This window comes from Zootoca vivipara, chromosome 12 (assembly GCF_965207765.1).
Source record: "Zootoca vivipara chromosome 12, rZooViv2.hap1.1, whole genome shotgun sequence".
Lineage (NCBI taxonomy): Eukaryota > Metazoa > Chordata > Lepidosauria > Squamata > Lacertidae > Zootoca > Zootoca vivipara.
In genome coordinates, this window is record NC_142595.1 from 42622787 (window position 1) to 42646326 (window position 23540).

General features: G+C 46.1%; 2 protein-coding genes across 4 annotated transcripts in view; one reads left to right on the forward strand and one right to left on the reverse strand.

Moving 5' to 3' along the window:
- Window positions 1–8288, reverse strand: part of LOC118095149 (ubiquitin carboxyl-terminal hydrolase CYLD) — a 25921-nt gene extending 17633 nt beyond the window's left edge. Inside the window, exons 1-3 of one of the 3 annotated variants that reach the window (XM_088654975.1) lie at window positions 8169–8288; window positions 3671–4132; window positions 2553–2882 (exon numbers count right to left, since the gene is read on the reverse strand). In XM_088654975.1, the coding sequence (XP_088511101.1) occupies window positions 2553–2882; window positions 3671–4099 (759 nt within the window). In that variant the 5' untranslated portion in view covers window positions 4100–4132; window positions 8169–8288. Of the gene's footprint in view, window positions 1–2552; window positions 2883–3670; window positions 4133–7845; window positions 7968–8168 lie in introns of those variants that run through there. The other 2 variants (XM_088654974.1, XM_088654977.1) reach the window with 2 other exon arrangements.
- Window positions 8289–16869: 8581 nt separating this feature from the next.
- The window catches only part of NFATC4 (nuclear factor of activated T cells 4), a 31230-nt gene continuing 24559 nt past the window's right edge, over window positions 16870–23540 (forward strand). Inside the window, exon 1 of the mRNA XM_035102713.3 lies at window positions 16870–17189. Within this exon, the coding sequence (XP_034958604.1) occupies window positions 17093–17189 (97 nt within the window). The 5' untranslated portion in view covers window positions 16870–17092. The remainder of the gene's footprint in view (window positions 17190–23540) is intronic.

Here is a 23540-nt window from a genome sequence, read left to right on the forward strand (position 1 = left end):
ATGGATTTCAAAAGGAAGAGAAACAAGCAGAGCAAGAAAATGAGAAGCAAAGAGACATGATGATTAATGGAATTGAAGATCCTGGAGGGGTTAAAATGTGGAGTGGTGTTATTGAGGGAAGGGAAAGACAGGGGCAGGGGGGGACAAAGGCCTGGAGATGGAACTGGGAAAGAATAGGTGTGGGGTGAAAATCTTAGTTAAAAGATTTTGTTTTGGCCTTTGAAAGACGGTTTTCGAAATCTTGGCTTGTCAATGGAAATGCTGATCCAATTGGGGGAAAGACTTAGGGAGAAGGGATGGAGGGTAAAAAAAAGGGGAAAAATTGCTGTATTTTCTGGAGGGTGCTAGAAGAATGGCTGAGGAAAGAATTTTTAGGTTAAATACTAATGTTTATGAGTTCAGATAACTGTCTGGGCAGAGAGCTGCCTATCCTCCTCTCCTTACTCTGAGATACCCAGTGGCAGGGGGTGCTCGGAGGGGGGAGGAGGGGGTGGAAGGAAACCCAGACACAATAATGGAACCTTGGAAGTGCTGTGCCCTGCGGGTTCCTCTTGTGGCAGGAGGGGGTCTGTGGGAGGACAGCATGGAAAAGGAGGAGGATTAAAGTTAATATTATAAGAATAAGATTTTGATTTGGATAGGAAACCCGCCATAAGCAATTAGAGATTGTCAGGAAAACCAGAAGGAAGAGCATCGAGGAAGTCACAATTAAAATGTTAAGATAATAAGAATTGGGAATTTATAACTTTTCCCTATTGCTGTTGTGTTGTTTGTATTTGTGTAAATAGGCTTATGAAAGAGCTGGGGGAAGCCAATCCTCAGAGCTCCTCCACTCCTGTCCCTTCAGTGGCAGGGGGGGGATGTGGGGGGAGGAGGGAGGGGGGAGGCTAAACCCAACTGACAATGGACCCCTTTGATTCTCAAAACACACGGGTACTACCGGTGGCAGAGGTGGACCGGTGGGTGGAGGGAAAACGAAGGGACAGTGTTATATTGTATGTTTTGTTTGTTTTGTCTGTATAAAATTAATAAAAATCATTATAAAAAAAAAAAGACTTATGGAAGCGATTGGTGAATCCATTGGTGTCTTAGCTAAGGGGCCTTCGAAACCTGGAGCCCACACTGGGCATACCCAGAACAGTAGGTTGGAGTGAGGCATGGAGGCCAGGGGGGGGGGAATGGAGGGAACACAAGAATCTGCCTTCTTGAAGTGTCCCTCTGCCTTTCCTGCCTCTCTTCCCTTGTGTGCCATGTTCGGTCCTGTATACCTGAGGGAGTGGCTCCACCCCCATCAAACAGCCCGGACACTGAGATCCAGCACCGAGGGCCTTCTGTCGGTTCCCTCATTGCGAGAAGTGAGGTTGCAGGGAACCAGACAGAGGGCCTTCTTGGTAGTGGCACCCGCCCTGTGGAACGCCCTCCCAGCAGATGTCAAGGCAATAAGCAATTATTTTACTTTTAGAAGACAACTGAAGGCGGCCCTGTTTAGGGAGTTTTTTAATGTTTGATGCTGTACTGTTTTTAATATTCAGTTGGAAGCCGCCCAGAGTGGCTGGGGAAACCCAGCCAGATGGGCGGAGTATAAATAATAAATAATAATAATTATTATTATTATTATTATTAGCCTGTGGGTGAGGCCTGTCTTGTTCTGACGGCACCTAAGCCACTCTGGGAACCCTTTTTGGTTGAACAGCAGGGTACAAATGCTCTAAATCAGCAGCTCCCAATTAGCTAAGTACTGGGGGAACCCTGTTTTTTTCAAAAGCCGAGCCATGGACCCCCTACTTTTGACAATGTTGTTATTTCTATGGTAGTTGTTGTTATGTGAACGGTGCCACGGACCCTCCTGGGTGGGTTACGCAGTCGCCCTGGGATCCATGGAGCACCGATTGGGAGCCACGGCACTAAATCAATCCATTAATACTGAATCAGAGCAACGGGTCCATCTAGCTCAGTATTGTCTGCACTGACCGGCAGTGCTTCTCAAGAATTCTGGACAGGGAATTTTTGCCAATCTCACTTGAAGATGCCAGAGATTGAACCATGGATTTTCTGCATGCAAAGTAATAATAATAATAATAAAATTTTATTTATACCCCGCCCTCCCCATTGAGAACCGGGCTCAGGGCGTCTGACATCAATAAAATTACAATAAAACGTAAAAGAAAGAAAAACAATTGATTAAAATGTGGATTAAAATACAATTTAGATTTATTTTTTTTAAAAAAAATGCAGCCTCCTTTTAAAATGGCCCTACCACTTTAAGATGGCTCTACCACTGAGCTAGGACTCAGGGTTGGAAGAGACACAAGAAGCCATCGCTAAACATGTTTCCTGAAGCACCTGGAGATTTAAAGCACGTTGGCCGGCATTAACATGGAAATAACTAACCAACAGCATTTATAAGGCCACAATGCCCATCATACCCGACTTTTATCTTGCTTTTGGGGATCTCGTACTCAAAATGGGTGTGAGATTAAGTATTGTTTGCAGCCAGTTCCTTCAACCTGACTCTCCCCCCCCCCCCGCAATTCTTCTGTCTGCCTCCTTACCAAGTGTATCCCCACGAACACCCCCGTCTCCTGTTTCTTGGGGAGGTAGTCGCAGTACACCACTGTGCCAGTGGGGGTGCTGTCATCCATCTTGAAGAAAACACGGTCCCCAATTTCCAGTTCCGGAGTCGACAAGGGATCTCCCGACGTCAGCTGGATCCGCGTGCATTCCCGGGCGCTGCCTCTTGGGGGCGCTGGTGGGCTGCCTTCGGGCAAGTCATCCGGCTCAATCCGGTTGACGGGTACAAAGACTCCGCAGTTCTCCCGGCAGGTGAAGAACTTGTGGCCTTTGAAAGTGCCGTCGGTGAAACCCTTCCCGGCAGCTGAGCCCTACAAAAGTCGAGGAACGGAGCTCGTCTCAGAGGTGTCCCCTCCTTTATTTCTCCCCACCCGTTTTACCCTCACCACAACCCTGTGAGGTAGGCTAGGCCAACAGACCACAACTGGCCCAATACCGCAAAGTGAACTGTGTGGCCAAAGAGGGATTTGAACCTGGGTCTCCCCAGTCTCGGCCCAATGCTCTGACCACATACTTTCTTCAATATAGTTCCTTCAGAGTTCCCTACACCATTTTCCTTTCCTTGTGTGTGAGAAAGAGCTATACAGCGGTACCTCGGGTTACAAACGCTTCAGGTTACAGACTCCGCTAACCCAGAAATAGTACCTCGGGTTAAGAACTTTGCTTCAGGATGAGAACAGAAATCGTGCTCTGGTGGCGCGGCAGCAGCAGGAGGCCCCATTAGCTAAAGTGGTGCTTCTGGTTAAGAACAGTTTCAGGTTAAGAACGGACCTCCGGAACGAATTAAGTTCTTAACCAGAGGTACCACTGTACAGGTTGAAGCTACGCATGTGAAATCCTTTTTGTGTTTGTTGTTTTTTGCAATTAGATTTTGCCCATTGAGTTCAATGTTGAAATAAATTAGGACAATGTGGGGCAAGAAACAGATGGGCAGATAAAATTGTGGTGCCCGTGTGTGTGTACAGGTCTTGTATTTCCTGGAAGAAGGAACTAGAAACCTGTGTGCTAAGAAGAGAATATATTCTGCACAGATATAATTTTTTTGCAAAAACAAACCTGCTAATGGACTCCACAGAAGATGCCCTTCCCATCAACTCACCACAAGCTCAACACCAAAGATGATGCTGGTATTGTGCTTGCTCTTGTCTATGGGCCCACGGTATCGAATGATGCCTCGAACTCTCTTCCCGGAGGCGGAAGTGATCTGGACCCTGACTTGGTCTCCCTCCCGGAGGGCGCTAAGCCGCTCCATCAACTGCTCCTTCTTGAACAGTGCAAGGCGCTCATCTCCGTTGGTCACAGCTTCCAGGAGTCCAGAACAGGCGCCCGTCAGTTCCACGGCTGCCCGTGGAGGCACCAGAACCACTTTCTCGGTATCCATGACCCTGACCCAGAAAGTTCCATCTGGTGATGCCCCACGACCATCCTCTTGGCACAGCAGACTGCCTCTGGCCACCTTGACATCCCGCCCTGCCTTGCTGGGTCCCACAAAACTTTTCACAGCGATTAAGAGTTTCCGGGGCTTCATCGCTGCTGCAGAGGTGGGAGACAAATCAATTGCCTGTGTGAGGAGAAAGGAAAAGGAACAGGAAAGTTTATGGACTATTCCCTCTATTTCTGACATTCTTGCCGTGGGTAGGACTGGGCGATATCTGGTTTTCAACATTGCGATATATCACCAGCTAAACATCGCCCGTCCTGTGGAACGCCCTCCCATCAGATGTCAAGGAAATAAACAACTATCTGACTTTTAGAAGACATCTGAAGGCAGTCCTGCTTAGGGAAATTTTTAATGTTTGAGGTTTTATCATTTATTATTATTATTAATAATAATATTAATCGCAATATACCAGGCATCCCCAAACTGCGGCCCTCCAGATGTTTTGGACTACAACTCCCATGATCCCTAGCTAACAAGACCAGTGGTCAGGGAAGATGGGAATTGTACCGCGAAAAATCTGGAGGGCCGAAGTTTGGGGATGCCAGCAATATACCAATATAATATACTGTATCACAATGACTGAAATAAGGATGGAGCTATGGCTGCCTTCACAGTTTTCCCCACATTGTGATTTTTTGCATAGCACACAAACACACACCCATAGAATCAAAGTACTATAAAAAGGTAGAGTTGGAAGGGACCGCGGGGGTCATCTAGTCCAAACCCTGCAATGCAGGAATCTTTTGCCCAACGTGGGGCGTGAACCCGCAACCTTGAGATTAAGAGTCTCATGTTCTATGTACTGAACTATCCCAGCAGCAATAATCTGTTTAGGTGAAGAGGAAGATCCGCAACGTGATTCACAGTATATTGCCAGGTCAAAAATTATGAAACTGGTATCACGATATGGACTTCAAACTGGTTTTGGGAGATGAGTGCTGTTCGCTGTGCCCCAAAAGAAAGGACTGCCAGGCTTAAAAGGAATCGCAAGGCTTTCGGAAGTACAGGCTTAGAGGCACAGCATCTGTTCCGTGTGCAAACATTCCCAGGTTCGTTCCCCGAAAACTCTAGGTAGGGTTCAGACACACCCCACACCCCGCCTAAAAACCTGGAGAGCTGCTGCCAGTCAGTGTAGACAATACTGAACTAGTTAGGCCAATGGTCTGACTCGGTAGGAGACACCTTCCAATGTAAGGAATCTTCAAGAGGGGGGCAGTAAAGCAAACAAACTACTCTGGTTTTGGGGTTGGGGAAGGGAGACATACTCAAAACAGCCCTAGGTGCAATGTAGTGACCATTTGAAATGGCAGTATTTTTTTTCCCTCCATTATCCACCCCAGGGTGGATAAAAATCAATGGTTTTTTAAAATAAAAAAATGAGATTTGTTTGATTTAAATCGATATTTTTAAAATTTAAATTGGATTTTTAAAATAAAATGCTTTGGGAGGAAAAATCTTTCTAAAGAGAGTTTTCTATTTAAGTTACATTATAGTCCATCAGGAAGTAAGGATTTGTTTCAAGTTTTTCATGTGTGCTAAAACTCAGTCTAAGTGTTGTTGTTTTTTAAAAATTGTTTGACCACATCAGTTAACAAACATGGATACATATGTTATAATGTTATTGTTTCAGTTCAATAAATTGTTATTAAGGAAGTGATTATTTTTCTCCTTTCAAAAAAGTGCAGCAGAAAAGTTGCCCAAATATAAACAGTTCACTTATTAAACCTCACAATAATTTCATAATTATCTATGTATTTCTATAACAAAATCAGTAATTTCTGATTTAACTGTAAAAAGTACTCTGAAATTTTATTATTCCAAAAATGAAACCTTCATCTGGTTGTAAATGTTAAGATTATACCAGCAAGGAGGAGTCTTTCTGTAAAAAAATAAATAAATGATTTTAATCAAGTGTTACTGACTAGTGATTTAAATTGATTTGATTACATTTTATATACACCTCCCACCCACCCACCAAGGAACTCAAGGGGCTATACGTGGTTCCCCCTTTTCAGTTTATCCTCACAACAACCCTGTGAGGTTAGGCTAAGAAATCATGACTGGCCCAAGGCCACCCAGAGATCTTCATGCCTGAGTGGGGATTCAAACCCTGGTCTCCCAGGTCATCGTCCAATGTGCTAACCCAGGCATCCCCAAACTGCGGCCCTCCAGATGTTTTGGCCTACAACTTCCATGATCCCTAGCTAACAGGACCAGTGGTCGGGGAAGATGGGGATTGTAGTCCAAAACATCTGGAGGGCCGAAGTTTGGGGGTGCCTGCTGCTCTAACCAGTATACCACACTGGCTCCAGATTGCTGGAGTCTGGGTGTATAAAAAAATGCCCAGGAACCTTACAAATTACCAACGGCATATACACAGAGACCCCCACCCCACCCTTTGCTCACACCCATACCAAACGTTTATAGCACATGGATACGCCCCCCCCCAAACAATATTGGGAACTGCAGTTTAGTTAAGGGAGCTGAGAATTGCAGCCCTGTGAAGTGTAAACTATGGTTCCCACGAGAGTTTGGGGAAAGTTGTGTGCTTTAAACGTATGCTGTGGCCGTGACCTTTGCTTTTCTGGTTCAGGACCAGGTTTCCTGAAGCACCAGCCTTCCCCAACCTGGTGCCCTCCAGATTAGAAACGAATCAGTGTGAATGACCAAAGTACAAAGAGTATTGAAAGCTGGAGTGGCATGTGACTTCCCCATTAGCATCATGAGCACAAATAATCATGAGCATGCCATCAAAGCAACATTTGGAGGGGTCTTCTCTCTAGCACTTGCTGTTTTCAAACATACCTTAAAGCTGGAATACCTTTAATTGAACAAGGGTATTGGCCTACACTTTTTGCCATACTGCAGGGATCAGCAACCTTTTTCAGCCGTGGGCCAGACCATGTGGTGGGCCGGAGTATTTTTTTGGGGTGTGTGTGTGAACGAATTCCTATGCCCCACAAATAACCCAGAGATGCATATTTTTAAAAAGCACACATTCTACTAATGTAAAAACACCAGGCAGGCCCCACAAATAACCCAGAGATGTATTTTAAATAAAAGGAAACATTCTACTCATGTAAAAACACGCTGATTCCCGGACCGTCCATGGGCCGGATTGAGAAGGCAATTGGGCCAACATCCGGCCCACGGGCCTGAGGTTGCCTACCCCTGCCGTACTGGATCCAGTACAGTATATACAGTATGCACATAAGATATAACTTGGTATGCAAATGCTAATATAAATAAAACATATGTACAGAGGATTAATATATTTTTTCACTCCCCTACACCTTTAGAATTAAACTGCAGATTTTTTCTAACCCACAGATAAAGTAAAATAGAAAGAGAGGAAGAGGAAATGAGTGCCCCAAGAAAAAAATTAATCAAACTCAGGAATTTCCCTGTCAACACCCCATTTCCTTCCTTCTGCCACAGGATTGCAAACTTTAGAAACCACCCCATGCCTTTTAACAGCAGCTTGAGTCTAAAGACTCATTGATTAGTCGTTTAGTCGTGTCCGATTCTTCGTGACCCCATGGACCAGAGCACGCCAGGCACTCCCGCAGTTTGGTCAAACATGCTCATAACACTCATCAACTTTGTCCCCCAAAAAACTTGACTTGGCTGTAAGCTCTGCACCAAACTGGAACAGGAGCAAGCCCGGTTGGCTTTTGTCTGGTCAGTTGGCAATCCCATGGCCCTCGAAGTTTTTAGCCACCTTGTTATCCGACTGCTTTCCTCCATACATGCATACTGTATTGCTTAATTTCTGAAAGAATGCAAAGGTTGCCAGGCTTTAGGCCTAATTAAAAATCACCCCCGAGAACTACCTTGCATTCAACACCCGCTGTGTAATGTCCCGATCTGCGAGCCCTGGGAGACACTCTGCACGTGCTCAGATGCCTTCCTCACATCCCAAGAGTGACGTTCTATCACGGCTAAGCCTCTGGCTGACCCTGACCCACGGGCGCAAGCACACCCCGAAATGGTGAGCCTCTTACAGGTTGCAAAAGGGAAACTAAAAGGAACTACGGTATTCGCTTTCTGAAACAAGTTAGCATTTAAAAACAAAAACAAACGTATAGCTAAGGAGATTCTTGCCTATGTGCAAAAAAAATCAGCAAGTCAAAGGCTGCCCCAAATGTAAACTCACCTCCCCACTTCAGATCCTACCTGGAAGCGGTGATTTAACTTTTTCAAGCGCATGCAACAAAATTTCCCCCTTTCTGATGTTGGAACCACGTTTAAGGAAGTTGCCTCTGCTTTTAAAGGGGCGGAAGGTGAGAGCCAATGGGAAGCGACGCGAAAGGGGAAAGCGACCAATCGGAGCGGAGATGGGGGGGGAATAGAAGCAGATGAAAACGAGGAAGGAGAGAGAGATGAATGATGTTGGGGGGGGGTGGAGCTTAGCTGAGGCTGAAAGGCGCTTTAACATCACCTCTGTACCCTGCTATACTGTACAGCAGCTGTGGCCAACTCCCAAGTGACTGCGATCTACTCACAGAGTTAATGGCAGTGATCTACCCCCCTTTTGGGGGGGGAGGGGTTTTCAGGTCAAAGTTGTCGAACTTTTTTTTTTTTAGAAATGAAAGCCCTGTTTTGGGGGTTTCAGGTAAAAGAGTTGTTGAGCTCTTTTTTAGGGAGGGGGAAGCCCCATGGGGGGGGTGCAGGGAGAAAAAGTTGAGGTTTTTTTAGCCAAGCCAAAGTGGTTGAGCTTCTTGGGGGGGGGGCAGTGATTTACGACAGACGTCCAGTGATCTACCGGTAGATCACGATCTACGTGTTGGATGTGCCTGCTGTACAGTATATGGATAATGCCGGGTAATGATGACTTGTCGCCCGCCTTTCATCAGGAGGTTCCAGGGCGGCTTACAGCAAAATACAGCATTAAAAACTGTTTAGAATTATAATCACAACAGGTGGGGGACAAGTCATCACCACCCGGCAGTTCGTATAAATAAACTTCAACTAGCTGGTGCTGTTTTGATAAAATCTTGGTTAAATGGGAAGCAGCAGGCAAGCTTAGCCATCCTACCCCCCCTTCTGTTTGGTTGGCAACCTCATTTTTACCACCACTACCGGTAGTTGCTGTAGTGAAGTGTTAAGTGCAGTAAAATATCTGAACGTAAGCAGAAGATTAATTGGTTTTGGAGGAAATATTTTGCATAGGTCTATATATAGCTTGTATATTGTCTCTTTCCTTTTCCTTTCTTCTTTCTTTATTTTCTCTCAGTTTTCTGTTTAAAAATGCTTGATACTTGATGTTAACTATTTTCGTATATTGTTTTTTCTTTGTTTTTCAAGCTTTATTTTTTATTTTAAAAAACTTACATTTATAAAAAGGAGATTCGTTGCTTTTGTTCCCCCGTTGCACTCATTGAATTCTTCTTCCCAGCCAACAGAGCCAAAAGTCAGCGATGATGATTGAATCGTAGTCCAAAACTACTTACATAGAACATACATTCTAGTTACAGGTAGGTAGCCGGGTTGGTCTGACATAGTCAAATAAAAAATTCCTTCCAGTAGCACCTTAGGGACCAGCTAAGTTTGTCATTGGTATGAGCTTTCGTGTGCATGCACACTTCTTCAGATACCTGCATGGACACGAAAGCTCATAACAATGACAAACTTAGTTGGTCTCTAAGGTGCTACTGGAAGGATTTTTATTTATTATTTTATTAGAACATATGTATAACTGTGTGTGAGTAGCTGTACTCCTCAATTTTCGCTAGAGGGCAGAAAAGTTAAGGAATCTGGAAAGCCAGGAAATTTCATTGTATTTCACCTGTCATTTCCAGGCTGAAGCTAAGGCTAACTGCTTGCCCGGTTTAATTGAAAACAGCAATTTGGAGTTCCAGCAGATAAATTCTCTTTGTTTCTTCAACCTTGCTTAGCCACTCCTTCGCTTAAGCTCCGGTGTGTGTGTTTGATGCTGCTTTATACGGAAACAGAAACTATTCCTTCCATCAGGAGGCAGCAAGTGTGCAGGTCAATATTCAGAGGCGGGGGGATGCCTTGTTTTCTTCAATACCCCCCTCCTGTCCACCTTTTCCCTTTCTTCTTCTGTCCTAATTTCTAAAATGAAAATTCCATAGAACATCCTGCTCAGAATTAACTCTATTCTAGCACATCATGATTTCCCTGTTTAGGGAAGTTTTTAATGTTTGATGCTGTACTGTTTTTAATATTCGGTTGGAAGCCGCCCAGAGTGGCTGGGGAAACCCAACCAGATGGACGGGGTATAAATAATAAATTATTATTATTATTATTATTATTATTATTATTATTATTTTATTTTCGGGTACAGTGGTACAGTGACTATGTGCCCCTAAGTAACCCTTGCTGGGCATGAGAAAATAGCAGAGGGGGTCTTTTGCTTCCATCCTTAGCTTGCGGGATTCCCAGAATTATCTGAAAGCCAGAGTGGTGTGTAGTAGCTAGAGCCCTGGGTGAGGCCTGGGGGTGGGATCCAAGTTCAATTTCCCACTCAGCCATAAAGTTCCCACTGGGTTATCTTGAGCCGCTAACCCAGGCATGCCCAAACTCGGCCCTCCAGATGTTTTGGGACTACAGTTCCCATCATCCCTGACCACTGGTCCTGTTAGCTAGGGATGATGGGAGTTGTAGTCCCAAAACATCTGGAGCAACCATGCCTGCAACCTATTTCACAGGGTTGTTATGATGATAACATCAGGGGTGGGGGGGTGGGGCAGAACATATACGCTGCCTTGAGATCTTTTTCTTGGAGAAGAAAAGCATGAAACAAGTTAAAATCTGGCTGAACACTCTTGCTGAAGGCAGGGAGGCTAGAACAGATGGACGATGGAGAGGAGGGCTCAGCCAGAATCTAATTTGGGCCACTAGCCTACTGCACAGGGTTGCCAGTCAGATGATAGGTTTGTAGAAAAAGGGAGCATGTTCATACCATATTGGAATGAAAAGATGCAGGAGGTGCCATAGCTCCATGTAAGGTGGTAAGGGAGATATAGGCTTAAGTATACTGGAAATTCGACTATATATGGAATACGCATTGCCAGTTTGTGTAGAGCAGAGATGGGGTCCTCCAGAAGCTGCTGGATTGAAACTCTTAATTCAGCCAGACCATTGGCCATGCTGACTGGGGCAGATAGTTCCACAGGCTCCCCATTCCTGGCGAGACTGAGCTTAGGTGGGCCCTTAGTCTGATTCCCTAAAAGACACCTGGTTGTGTTCATTTTGGGGGAAGAATCCTTGGAGAGCTTCTTTTTCTGTGACACATTCCCCCCCCCCCAAAATATGTACAATTAAAAACAAACTTAATTGGGCCATATTGCACAAATTTAACCCAATCTTGTCACAAATCGCCAGGGCTGTGTGACCACGCTGCTGGGAACTGCTACGATCATTTGTATTGACAAACTCTGGATTTTGGAGTTTGTTTTTAATGATTATCTTTAAAAAAGAAGTGTTGTTCAACTCCAAGCAGGGCATGTTGTGAACCCTTATTCTTGTCTCTCTTTTACTTTGATTGAGCCAGGAAGAAAAGTACAAACTGTCTATTCCTCTAAAAGTGAAATGGGTGTAACTATTTTTTTATTTTTTAACTTCCCCAGGGACCATCCCTTTAAATCAGGCATTCCCAACCTTCGGCCCTCCAGATTTTTGGACTACAATTCCCATCTTCCCTGACCACTGGTCCTGTTAGCTAGGGATCATGGGAGTTGTAGGCCAAAACATCTGGAGGGCCGCAGTTTGGGGATGCCTGCTTTAAATAGTTCCCCCATCGACAAGGGCAATGAATCAGTTCTGGTGGTCAGTTCTGGTGGTCAAATCCCCTGTGTTTTGGCCAGTGCTGATAAAGCCATTCTATAAAGAGGCAATGTGGTGTAGTGGTTGGAGGATGGGCTGCAGGAGACCAGGGTTCAAATCTCCACCTGGCCATGAAGCTCACTAAATGACCTTGGGCCAGCTGCTGTCTCTAAGCTACAGTTTCCCAAACTTGGGTCTCAAGCTGTTTTTTGACTGCAACTCCCATCACCCATGACGAGCAGGACCAGTGGTCAGAGATGGTGGGAACTGTGGTCCAAAAACAGCTGGGGACCCAAGCAGAACCTACCATACAGGGTTGTCGTGAGAATAACATAGAGAGAGGGAGAACTAAGTGTTGTGCTCCACCTTCCACCTTGAGGAAAGGTGGGATATACACGTGGTAATAATCACAATCGTAGTAATAACAGTATTACTGAACTGTGGGTTTTTTTTAATGGACCTACACAGCTATCTTTGCTTATTAAGGGCTCATTCTCTCATTCATTCTTTCCATTCAGGCCATCAGAAAAATATGTGGTGGAAACCCTGGGATTGTCTGGGTTGTTTAAAAGAACTTCTTTGGAAGAGGAGGAAGAAAGAAAGAAAGAAAGAAAGAAAGAAAGAAAGAAAGAAAGAGGCAGGGGGATCTCACTGAGAAACAGTTTCCGTGTCTGGCTGCTGGGAATGCAAAGTTTTTATAGAGTAGGCAGACAGATGTTGGACTGACAGTGAAAATGGGGGGTGGGGTGGGCTGTGAAGTGTGAAAGCTTTCTGGGGTTCATTTGGCTGGGCCAGAAATACAGAAGTTACAGCATCATTGGAGATGATGCTGAGAAGTTCTAAGCCCCCCCCCCCAAGTCCAGCTTGGAGCAGGAGCTAGGAAAAGATTTCAAACTTGTCCCGCCCTGCATGCTAACAGACGGATGGTTTTGATTAAGTTAAGGAAGGAGAAGAAAAGGGGGGGGAGAGAGAGAAGGAGGACACGTGCTTTGGCCTGGGACATCTCTCTGTTTTTGCAAAGGCCACATGCGTCACTCTCCCTCCTCATGGGCCATGGAAATGGGAAACGAAAGAATGTTAACCCCTTGGAGTGTGGACTGATGGGGAACCTGGGGAGCTGGCTTGCATGGGTAGAAGTTGTAGGTGGCTTCACGGGGTTTTGCTCTAGGGGAAGAGGGGAGGTTGAGATTGCAAGGGTGGGACCTGTTGATCCGGGATGGGGTACACATTCAATTTTGTTCGCATCTCAATGGGAAACTACCTAATTTGCACTTCTCGAACCAATATGTGAACCAAAAGCGCCCCTCTGAATTTTGCAACGCAGTTCTCCAAGCACTGTGTACAAAAATGCATATATTAGGAGAAAGTGTGCATAAAAATGCATTCATTCGTGAAAATAATATACCAAAGCATACGGTTTTCCAAAAATGTGTAAATCAATCTAAACTGCATACAAAAATGTATATATATTAGGAGAATTTTGTACCAAAATACTGGCATTGGGTTTTTAAAAATTGGTGTTCATTGGGTTTTTAAAAATCGCAATTTGGTAAATTTCTGCAGAAATGTAGAGAAGAAAATTTAAGAATGGAAGAATGAGAAGGAAGAGAGAAACCAAAACTGACAAAATCATCAAGTCCTAATCTGAAGCAATGAAGATCGCATTTGGTGTCTGTGCTGAAGATCAGAGTTTTATGAGGAGGAACTCACTATGATGAACTCCAGAACTACTTTTGAAAAGCAGCTTTTGCCCATCCCACTTGCTCTGATCAGTGTCACATTCCAATGACAGGAGAGAGATTCCCAGCCAGTTAAAGAATGGGCTAAGGGCTGTCACATGGAAGAGGGAGCATGCTTGTTTTCTCCTCCTCTGGAGGGTAGGACTCGAACCAATGGCTTCAAGCTACAAGAAAGGAGATTCCGACTAAACACTCGGAAAAACTTTCTGACAGTAAGAGCTGTTCAGCAGTGGAACAGACTCCCACGAGATTTGGTGGAGTCACCTTCCTTGGAGGTTTTTAAACAGTGGTTGCATATCTGCCATGGATGTTTTAGCTGAGATTCCTGCATTGCAGGTGGTTGGACTAGATGACCGTTGGGGTCCCTTCCAACTCTAAAATTCTATGATTCTATCCCTGCCAAGTTAGTTGTCCAGTAACCTGGATGGTAATTATCACCATTTATTTGTATGGCACTTTCCAATAGAAAGCCATACCCAAAGAAGTTCACAACATCAAGAAATACTACATTCAGTAACATAGGTTGTCTAGTGTTGGACTGGAAGTCAGGATACCAGGGCTCAAATCCGTACTCAGCCATAGGAATTTCTATGAGTTCAACCGCCTTGTACAGGTGGATCCTTACCTTAGTTTCACCCAACAGACAATGGGTTAGTCAGGGAAGTGAGAAAAGAATGCCAATGATCCTTAATGACTGGGGATGCCTTTGTTAGTGACCTGCCTTTGGAATGTGGCACTAATCAGAGCTGGTGGGAGGGGCAGTGAAATACTTTATTATACCAAGTCTGGAGAGGAGAGAGTGAGTTCTGAGTCAAGCTGGACTTGATGCATCGGTTGCAGGATTGCAACCAAACTGTTGCTCTTGGGGGGCGGGGGCGGGAATCATATTCAGGATCAGCAATATTGCTGCCTGCTATAGGTGTCACATGCTTCCAATATGCTCTGCCTTCACATTTGTATATAAAACCAATATTACAAGTTAAGCATCTCTCCAGGTGCTCAATGTCATCCAAAAGGAACTAGCACCACTCCAGAGCTGGAATACAATAACATGTGGTAAGGTAAAGGTAAAGGGACCCCTGACCATTAGGTCCAGTCGTGACCGACTCTGGGGTTGCGCGCTCATCTCGCATTATTGGCCGAGGGAGCCAGCGTATAGCTTCCAGGTCATGTAGCCAGCATGACAAAGCCGCTTCTGGCAAACCAGAGCAGCACATGGAAACGCCGTTTACCTTCCCGCTGTAGCGGTTCCTATTTATCTACTTGCATTTTGACATGCTTTCGAACTGCTAGGTTGGCAGGAGCTGGGACCAAGCAACGGGAGCTCACCCCGTCACAGGGATTCAAACCGCTGACCTTCTGATCAGCAAGCCCTAGGCTCAGTGGTTTAACCACAGCGCCACCTGGGTCCCCGACACATGTGGTAAGGTAAAGGGACCCCTGACCATTAGGTCCAGTCGTGACCGACTCTGGGGTTGCGCACTCATCTCGCATTATTGGCCGAGGGAGCCAGCGTATAGCTTCCAGGTCATGTGGCCAGCATGACAAAGCCGCTTCTGGCAAACCAGAGCAGCACATGGAAACGCCGTTTACAATAACATGTGGGGAAGTCACAAATTCCCCATCTCTCTCTCTCCTGTTTATCCCAGCTTCCACTTCCTTCCTCTGTCCTTTGTAGTTTCCTTGCTACAAAACTTTAGATTGCAGTCTCCTTGAGGCAGAGACCTGTTCCATTGTATTCTGCACAAATAAGAATAAAGCTGAGCTGTGCATACCTGCTGGATTTCAGTTTGAGCAGGGTCTTAATGTTTGCTCTTCTTCTAACATCAAACCCAGGCACAGCCAGAGGTAGATCTGTATGGGTTTGGGGGAGAAGGCCAGTGTCTGAGGGAATCCCCCTAGAATTTTATATCTGGGACAAAGCACTACATATAAGCTGACTTCAAATAAACGGCTTTTGCAATGAATGACTGCTCCTAAGGCAACAGATTAAATATAAAACCCAGCCAGACCCGTATTCTTACCCTAGTAAATTGGTAATCCTAGTCCAGGAAGTGGCAGTGCTTCTGAGCACACACAGAGTACCCATCTCCCATCTCCACGCACCTGCATTTAAGATAATTGGGTGAGCTTAGCTTCTGTAAGTGTGGTGTTGGGAGTAAAAGAAGCCTCACCAAAATACTACCTTCCAGATGTTTCGGATGCAACTCCCACCAGCCTCAGCCAGCACAACCATAGTAACCCAAAATAGCTGGAGGGAACCAGGGTGGCAGAAACTGGGTTAGAACAGGTTGGACCAGGACCTGGCTCAAATCACCTGTTCAGTCAGTGTCAAAGCTCAATGGGTGACCTTGGGCCTCCTAGGCTTACCAAATTGTCTTGATAATAAAATGGGGGCCTGGGAGCAACAATATTGCACTGTCCTGTGTTCCTTAAAGGAAAGGCAGGACGAAACCCAAAATAAACAATTTTAGAGAAGTAGTTTCAACGTTTTCAAGAACAGATATACATTTCAAGAACAGATATACACAATAATACATTTTAAGCAGACTCAAATGACCATTTAAAACGCATGACTTCCAAATAATCCCGGAAGCTGGAACTTTTTAAGGGTAGTTCTGTGAGGGAGGAACTGCGGCTCCCAGGATTCTCTGTGCTTTAAACGCGATTTGTCTAGTGCGGACCTGTTCTGAGTTTTATGTTTTGCATATCACCAATGCAAGCACCAAACACGCAGCTTTCCGGGTTGGGAAGTGGGGAGGTGGGTTGAAATCCACGTTATGTTCCAAATGTTGAGTTTTGGAGCATCAGAATATCCGGAGCTGCATATAGGCAGCTGCACCATTCTTTCGTGTGCTCATATAGGCTCTGTCACCCCCTCCCTACATGGTTGAAAAAAAGCTGGCTCCGCGCACACTGCACATGCTATAATCAGAATAATCGCAGCCTAGCTCTCAGCAAGCGCAACGCGTCCCTCTGCCTTTAACAGCCTGTCTGGGTGTGTCCAACCCGTGCATAATAAGCAGCCTAAGGAGGGCGGGCCCTCCTTGGGCTGCCTTCCAATAGGCTCCAGGTAGGCTGGTCCATCTGGAAGGACAAGAAAGGGGGTGGAGGAGGTGGTTCCTTTTTCATTCTCTCGGGGAGCGTGAGATGGGGGATTATAGAACAGCCCAGTTCGGGTTCTCTCCCCCTCTCCCCTTCTTGATGGGCGTGGCTTAAAGTGACATATGGGGGCATGGTTTGGGTTTTCCGAAGAGCCAATCAGCAGTGAGGAAGAGAGTGGGAGGGGGGCAGCTGGAGGAGAGGGAAAAGTTTGTTTGGGAAAAGTTTTTCTTTATTTTATTTTTTTTAAAAAATATTAAAGGGGGAGAAGGCGCGGAAAGAGGTATTGCGTTAAAAGGGGGAGAGCAGAGGTGAATCTAACCAGCCCTTCCTCCACCTAGCCCCCAATTCCTTTTTTTCTTTTTTTTTGGAGGGGTGTGGGGAGAGGAAAGGGGCTTGCAACCCTATTAGGCTGCATCCACCGATTCTCCCCCACCCCCTGGAAAAAATGGGCGCAGCGAACTGCGAAGACGAGGACTTAGAATTCAAGCTGATTTTTGGAGAAGAAGAAAAGGAGCATCCAGGAATGGGGGTCCCTTTGGAAGGTGAGATGCGGGTTGTTATGGGGGTTTGTGGTGGTTGGTTACAAGGAGGGAGGTGTGACAATATATATGGGGGGAGGGAATCAAGTTTTTTTGTGCGTGTGTCTGGTGTAGCTGGAAAAAAACCCCCCCTCCCTTTCCTTTTTAGGACAAGGGGGGAAGGAGATGGCACGAATGTTCCCATCTCCCTGCAAGAAGAGTGTGTGTGTGTGTTGTTTTTTTTCCTGCTCCGAGAGTGAGTAATCGAATCCCTAAAACACGCGGCCCACGCAAATGGTTAATACTATTTGCAATCATTTTAAAGATGGGTGTTGCGTCGTTTCTGCCCATGCTGGTGAGGAAAGTGCGTGAGTGAATGAGAGAAGAAATCGGTCTCGAGTTTCACACACGCCCCATCATGCTTCTGTGAAAATTTTGGAATCTGAAAACTTTCAGGTTGCACTGAACTCTGCATAGAATGTGGGTTGTTTTTTGGGGGCGGGGGCGGGGGGTAGCTTCTGAGTTCCTGGGACCAATAACTGGTTAACCCTTTAATAATAATAATAATAATAATAATAATAATAATAATAATAATAATACAGAAAATCGTATTGATCAAAAAGAGTTAATGTGTGGAAGCTGTGAGCTGGAAAATCTTTGGTTCAAATTGTGGTTTAGCTGTGAACACATTGGTTAATCTGAAACAAGGATGGGGGCTGGGTGGCCCTCATGATGTTACTGGATGGTTATTGGTGTGCTTTTAAAATTTATTTTTTTTACCCTCTCTTCACCCTAGGGCCCCTATTTTAAATTTTAAAAAGAGTTGATAAAATTTACAACCAGAAAGCTAGCACGAGTCCTAAAGATCTGCATCTTAAGTGTCAAAAGACCAGTTTGAAAGAGGACTGCGGCTCAGACCATTGGCCTTGCAATGGCTGGTGGTAGCTTGAGTCCAGGCATAACTAGAGCAGGGTTTCCCAAACCCTTTCCCAAACTTGGGACTCCAGCTGTTGTTGAACTACAACTCCCATCGTCCCTAACTACCAGGACCAGTGGTCAGAGATGGTGGGAATTGTAGTCCAAAAGCAGCTGGAGGCCCAAGTTTGGGAAACACTGAGGGTCCCAGGGTCCCCACACCTGGCCCAAGGTGACCTAGGATTTCCTAGCCTCGGCCACAGTGCGTTTAATGGTTGCCTACCTTATAGGGTTGTTGTAAGTACCACTGAGCTCCTCTGCATTAACTGCAGTTAAGTCAGTGGTGGTAAACCTGGGAGTCTCCTTCACTTTGGGGCAACTTTCCCCAAGCCATAGGCAAGGCATTTGGGGGGGGGGCAGAGGCAAAAGTGGGTGGAGCGATGAATGCAAATTTCCTCATTATACAGTAGGCTATTTTCTGCAAGCATACACACACATCTCTCTCTCTCTGCCCTACATCCAGAAAAGCAAAGGGCATTATCAGAGTTCATGGGCATGTTCTAACAGGGGGAAAGCTATCAAGGAGGGTCTGAAGCAGGGCAAGTCAGGAGTGTGGCCTGGGGAGAACCCTGAGGGCCAGGTAGAGGAACTTTGAGGGCCACATTTGGCCTCTAGGCCTAACGCCCCAACTCCTACGTTAAGTCTCTCTGGTGAATGTAGCTACTGTTCTCCACCTAGTTGGGGCTTAAACAAAAGTGGGGCTTAAACTAGCTTGGGGAATAATTGCAGGCAGGAATATATATCTGGCAGAGGTTATCTAGTCGCAGGTGGTGCAAAATGCCCAAGAAGAATGAAACGAAACTATAAATCCTTTCTACTGCCAAACCCTCCACCAGTTTGAAAAGTAGGCTTCTGCACGTTCAAAACGGCATAATAATAGCATCATTGTGGTAATTCATATGCGCCCACACATAGCGCAAGAGAGGCTGTAAACAGGTGTTTGTTCACTGTATAGTTAGTGACTGCTTTAGCTCTACTTAAGTCACCTGGATGCTTCACCGCTTGCAGTTGGACATGTTGGAACCAATGTGTTCTTAGGGGCTAGCACCATAGTTGCAAACGTTTCTTCAATCGCGAATTAAGAGAATTCTTTTATTTACCCAAGCTTCCTCCCCCTTCGATGTCTGAAACTTGTCTCATGTGCACAGACACACCCCTGTCAAAACCAAACTTAAACCCCAATCCCCCAGGACGAACATTCACCCCAGAATAATTTAATTTCTGTTTGCTTGTTGTTGCAGCGTAGGGTAATCCCGGAGCATAGCGGCACCTTGAACCAATTTATTGGGCCATGAGCTTTTGTCGGCCAAAACCTCCTTTCTCAGATGCTTGAAGTGGTCACGTCAGAAGGAAGAATTCAAAACTCAAAATATCACATTTGCAAATCCAGGCTTTGAATCCCGAAATGGAAAAATGCGGGTTGCGTGACATGCATTTCCACACGCATATTTGAAAAATGAGAATGGGGTGGTGGTGGTGATGGTGTGTGGGGGAAAATCCTTCCCCCTTCTTTTATTTTCTTGGATGAAGTTTGCAGCTCCCATCCCCCCCACCCAATATCTGTCTCGGAAGCTGGTATGGGGGACATTCGTGGCCCTGTAGCCCCCTGAACTTGTGGGGGTGCTTCTGGAAGGGGTTCAGCTGAAAGTGGGCTGGCCGCCCCAAAATATATCCACACCCTGGCTGAGGGTGCTGCTGAGGAGGAAGTTGGCAGCTCCCTGTATGAGCCAGCCTCTGAGGCGGAGGTAGGAAACTGGGTTTTTTTTTTCTTTCCAGAGAGAAAGGTCAAACTGTCTCTGGGCAGGCGGCGTCTGGTTCAAATGAAATCCAGATGGGGGCTGAGAGGGCCTCGGGATCCCACAGAATCCAGCCCCTTCACACTGGCTCCCATCCAAGGCCTTCAAATCCCGGGTGTAGGGGAGCTGGGGTTGCTTGGGGGGGAGGGAGGCTTTTGAGATGGCGGCAAGTGGGGAAGAAGGGGGGGGGCAGACACACTTCAAGCCTCCCGCATACGGTTTCAACTAGCTCCCTGCAACAGTGCAATTTTCCTTTTCGTCTTTTGGCCTGTACCCCATTTCCTTGGCAACGGGGGTCCCTGCCAGTGGAGCCTGGGGCTTTGGGAAATGGCCCTTTAATTGGGTTCAGATGGCGGCCCCTCCCTGACAGTCTCTCTTATTTTCTCTCTCTTCCCCCCCCCCTTTTCTCCTCCATCCAACTGGATCCTTGTCTCTGGCCCACAAAACAGGGTGGAGGCCCTGAGAAGACTGGGCCAAGTTCAGGGGGAACTTTCTAAGCCCACTCCACACCCCCACCCCCACCCCACCAAAAACTTTTTCAGAAGCATTTGTCTCAGAAAGGGAGGCGAGCCTTTGGCTTTCTCCCTCCACCTGCCCTTCAACCCAAGGAGGGTGGGGTGCAAGCTTGGCGGCAAGATGGGAGATACCCCACACTTTGGGACTTTCGCTGCAGAGCAAACCAAAGCCTGCCTTAGCCCAGCATATCCTGCTTCCAACAGAGGACAGCCTGGTGCCTCTGGAAAGCTCTCAAGCACAGCACCTCATCTTGTTTTTGTTTTTTTAAAAAATCCTAGGTACATGGCTTTCAAAGATATACTGCCTCTGTTCATGGGGTTTTTATTTGAGTCGCAAAATGGCAATGCAAAAAAAAAAAGATGCAATCTGACTTGGTGGTTTGCAAGCTTCCTTTACGACCAGTTGAGAGCAGTATTGTCTGCTGCCGCCTCTGCAAAACTGATGCTTTGGATTACAACTCCCATCGGCCCCACCCAGCACCAAAGGCCCCCCCCCCGAACCCAGTGCCCTGTTCTCAACAGCTGCCAAACAGACACTATGGGAAGTTTGCAAGCACGACTTGAGCCTCTCCCCCACTTGATTACCAACCACTGGTATTCTGAGGTACACTGCTTCCATTGGTGGAAGCAGAACATTGGGATAGAGTGCCTCTGAACCTGCAGGTTCTATTTAGTTACAATGCAGCAGTCTTAGTTCGAGCCTCGCCAGCCTTTTCGTCTTCCCAGATTAACAGGTAGATACAATGCTGCCAGTCTGTGTGTGTGTGTGTGTGTGTGTGTGTGTTCTTGACCTACCCCCTTCATTCTTGCCCTGCCTTCTGGTTTTGCCAATTTCTCTTAATTCTCTCCCACACAACCACACATGCATTGCCCTGCGAGTACCACTCAATATCTTCCAGCCACAACACCCAGGCAGGAAACAGTTGCTGCTCGTTCCCGCTGAATATTGTCAGAAGGTGGAGCAAACGGGGCTGGGGGGTGAGTTGTGTAGTGCGGTCTTCCACCAGCCTGCAGCTCCCATCAGCTCCATTTTTGCAGTTCAGAACATCTAGGTAAAAAAAAAAAGGTAAAGGGCCCCTGACCATCAGGTCCAGTCGTGTCCGACTCTGGGGTTGCGACGCTCATCTCGCTCTCTAGGCCGAGGGAGCCAGCGTTTGTCCGCAGACAGCTTCCGGCTCATGTGGCCAGCATGACAAAGCTGCTTCTGGCGAACCAGAGCAGCGCACGGAAACGCCGTTTACCTTCCCGCCGGAGCGGTCCCTATTTATCTAATTGCACTTTGATGTGCTTTCGAACTGCTAGGTGGGCAGGAGCTGGGACCGAGCAACGGGAGCTCACTCCGTTGCAGGGATTCGAACCGCCAACCTTCTGATCAGCAAGCCCTAGACTCTGTGGTTTAACCCACAGCGCCACCTGGGTCCCTTCAGAACATCTAGAAGGCACCAAGTTGGCAACAGCTGGTGTAATGTGACAAGATTGGGTTGGATGGAGGGTTGAGGTGTGAGCCATTTGGGTGCTGTGATCCACTCCCTACCGAGAGAGATGACGATGAAAAGCAGCGGCGGGAAGGGAGAGGTCACAGCCGCCTGTTCTATTTAAATCACTTTTGCACCACTTTAAGAGTCATGGAGGAAACTGGGAAGTGTCGTTTGTTAAAGGTGCCTTGTGTGTTTGTTTGCTACATTCCTATCCCACCTTTCCTCCAAGGAGCTCAATGTTCCTCCTTTCCCCATTCGATCCTCACAACACCCCTGTGAGGTAGGTTAGACTGAGAGTGGGAGTGACTTGGCCCACAAGCTTCATGGCTGAGCAGGGATTTGAACCCTGGCCTTGCCAGGTACTAGTCCGGTACTCTTAACCGCTATGCAGTCGCTGGTTCTTGAAACTACAATTCCCAGCACCCTTAGAAAACTACACTTCCCAGGTTGTGGGTGTGACCAGAAAGAGAGAAACTTTAAATTAGAAGCAGCTGTCAGCAGGGCAGAGAGAAAGAAATCAACTTTAATCTCTTTATTTTTTTTGCCTCTTTATATCTTTATCCAAATATTTGCTGTGTGTATGTATTTTGTTTTTTTCTAGAAAAAAAAAGAGGATGTCTCTTCCTTTATTTGACTTGTGGGTAGTCCCCCCCCCCCAGCCAGCTATATTTAATATCCATCCCATGGGGTTTGGGTTCTTTGCTTTCTCTCTCTTTTGACGTATGCAGGATGCCATAGGCGAAAGGAAAGCATGCGGCTGGATCCTCCTTCCAGGATTCTTTCTTGCTGAAAAACCTCCTTTTTTTTTTGCTCAGGTCCTCTCTTGGATTAACTTGACAATCGGGTTGCATATTTGGTGCAGTGAATTCAGCTACTGCTAGCTGTGGGGAGGAGGAAGGTAGAAAGATAGCAACTCAGTAAGCTAGTTTATATTGAGTCAAAGCCTTGGTCTGCCCACCCTGACTGGCAGCAGCTCTCCAATGTTTCAGACTGGGGGTGTTTCCACCCATACAGTATCTGGAGATTCAACCTGAGACCTTTTGCAAGCAAAACAGATGCTCTGCCACTGACCTATTACCTTCACTGCTAGATGATCTGATCAGCCATCTGCATAGCTGCCAAGTTATCCCTTTTTTAAAGGGAAATTCCCTTATGCTGAATAGGCTTCCTCACGAGAAAAGGGAAAACTTGGCAGCTATGCATCTGTTGGCTCATGGCTTCACTAGGGTGTTCTCGGTTCATTCAAATAATTTATACCAGGGGAAACTCCCAATAAAAACAACTAATCCTTGCCTTTAGGCTTACAATCTAAAAAAAAAGGCACAGCATGAAAGGAAAAAGGGAAGGAGAGGGAAGAGGAAAATGCATGTACCCAGGCACTGAATTTTTACTGTTACAAGGCTCTTACAATGACCAATTGGTATAGAAATGAGCTGCTCACATGGCTCTTTAAAATTTAACTGTGTTATTCAAATGGAAAATTGCACATACGCTCAAATGCATTTACCGCTTCATGAAACAGCATGCAGATTGAGGTCCTCTTCAGAGCCATAGATGCTAGAAAGCTTTTGCTTTTTTTTTTTTTCAAAAAAATGTGCTTCACAAGCATCA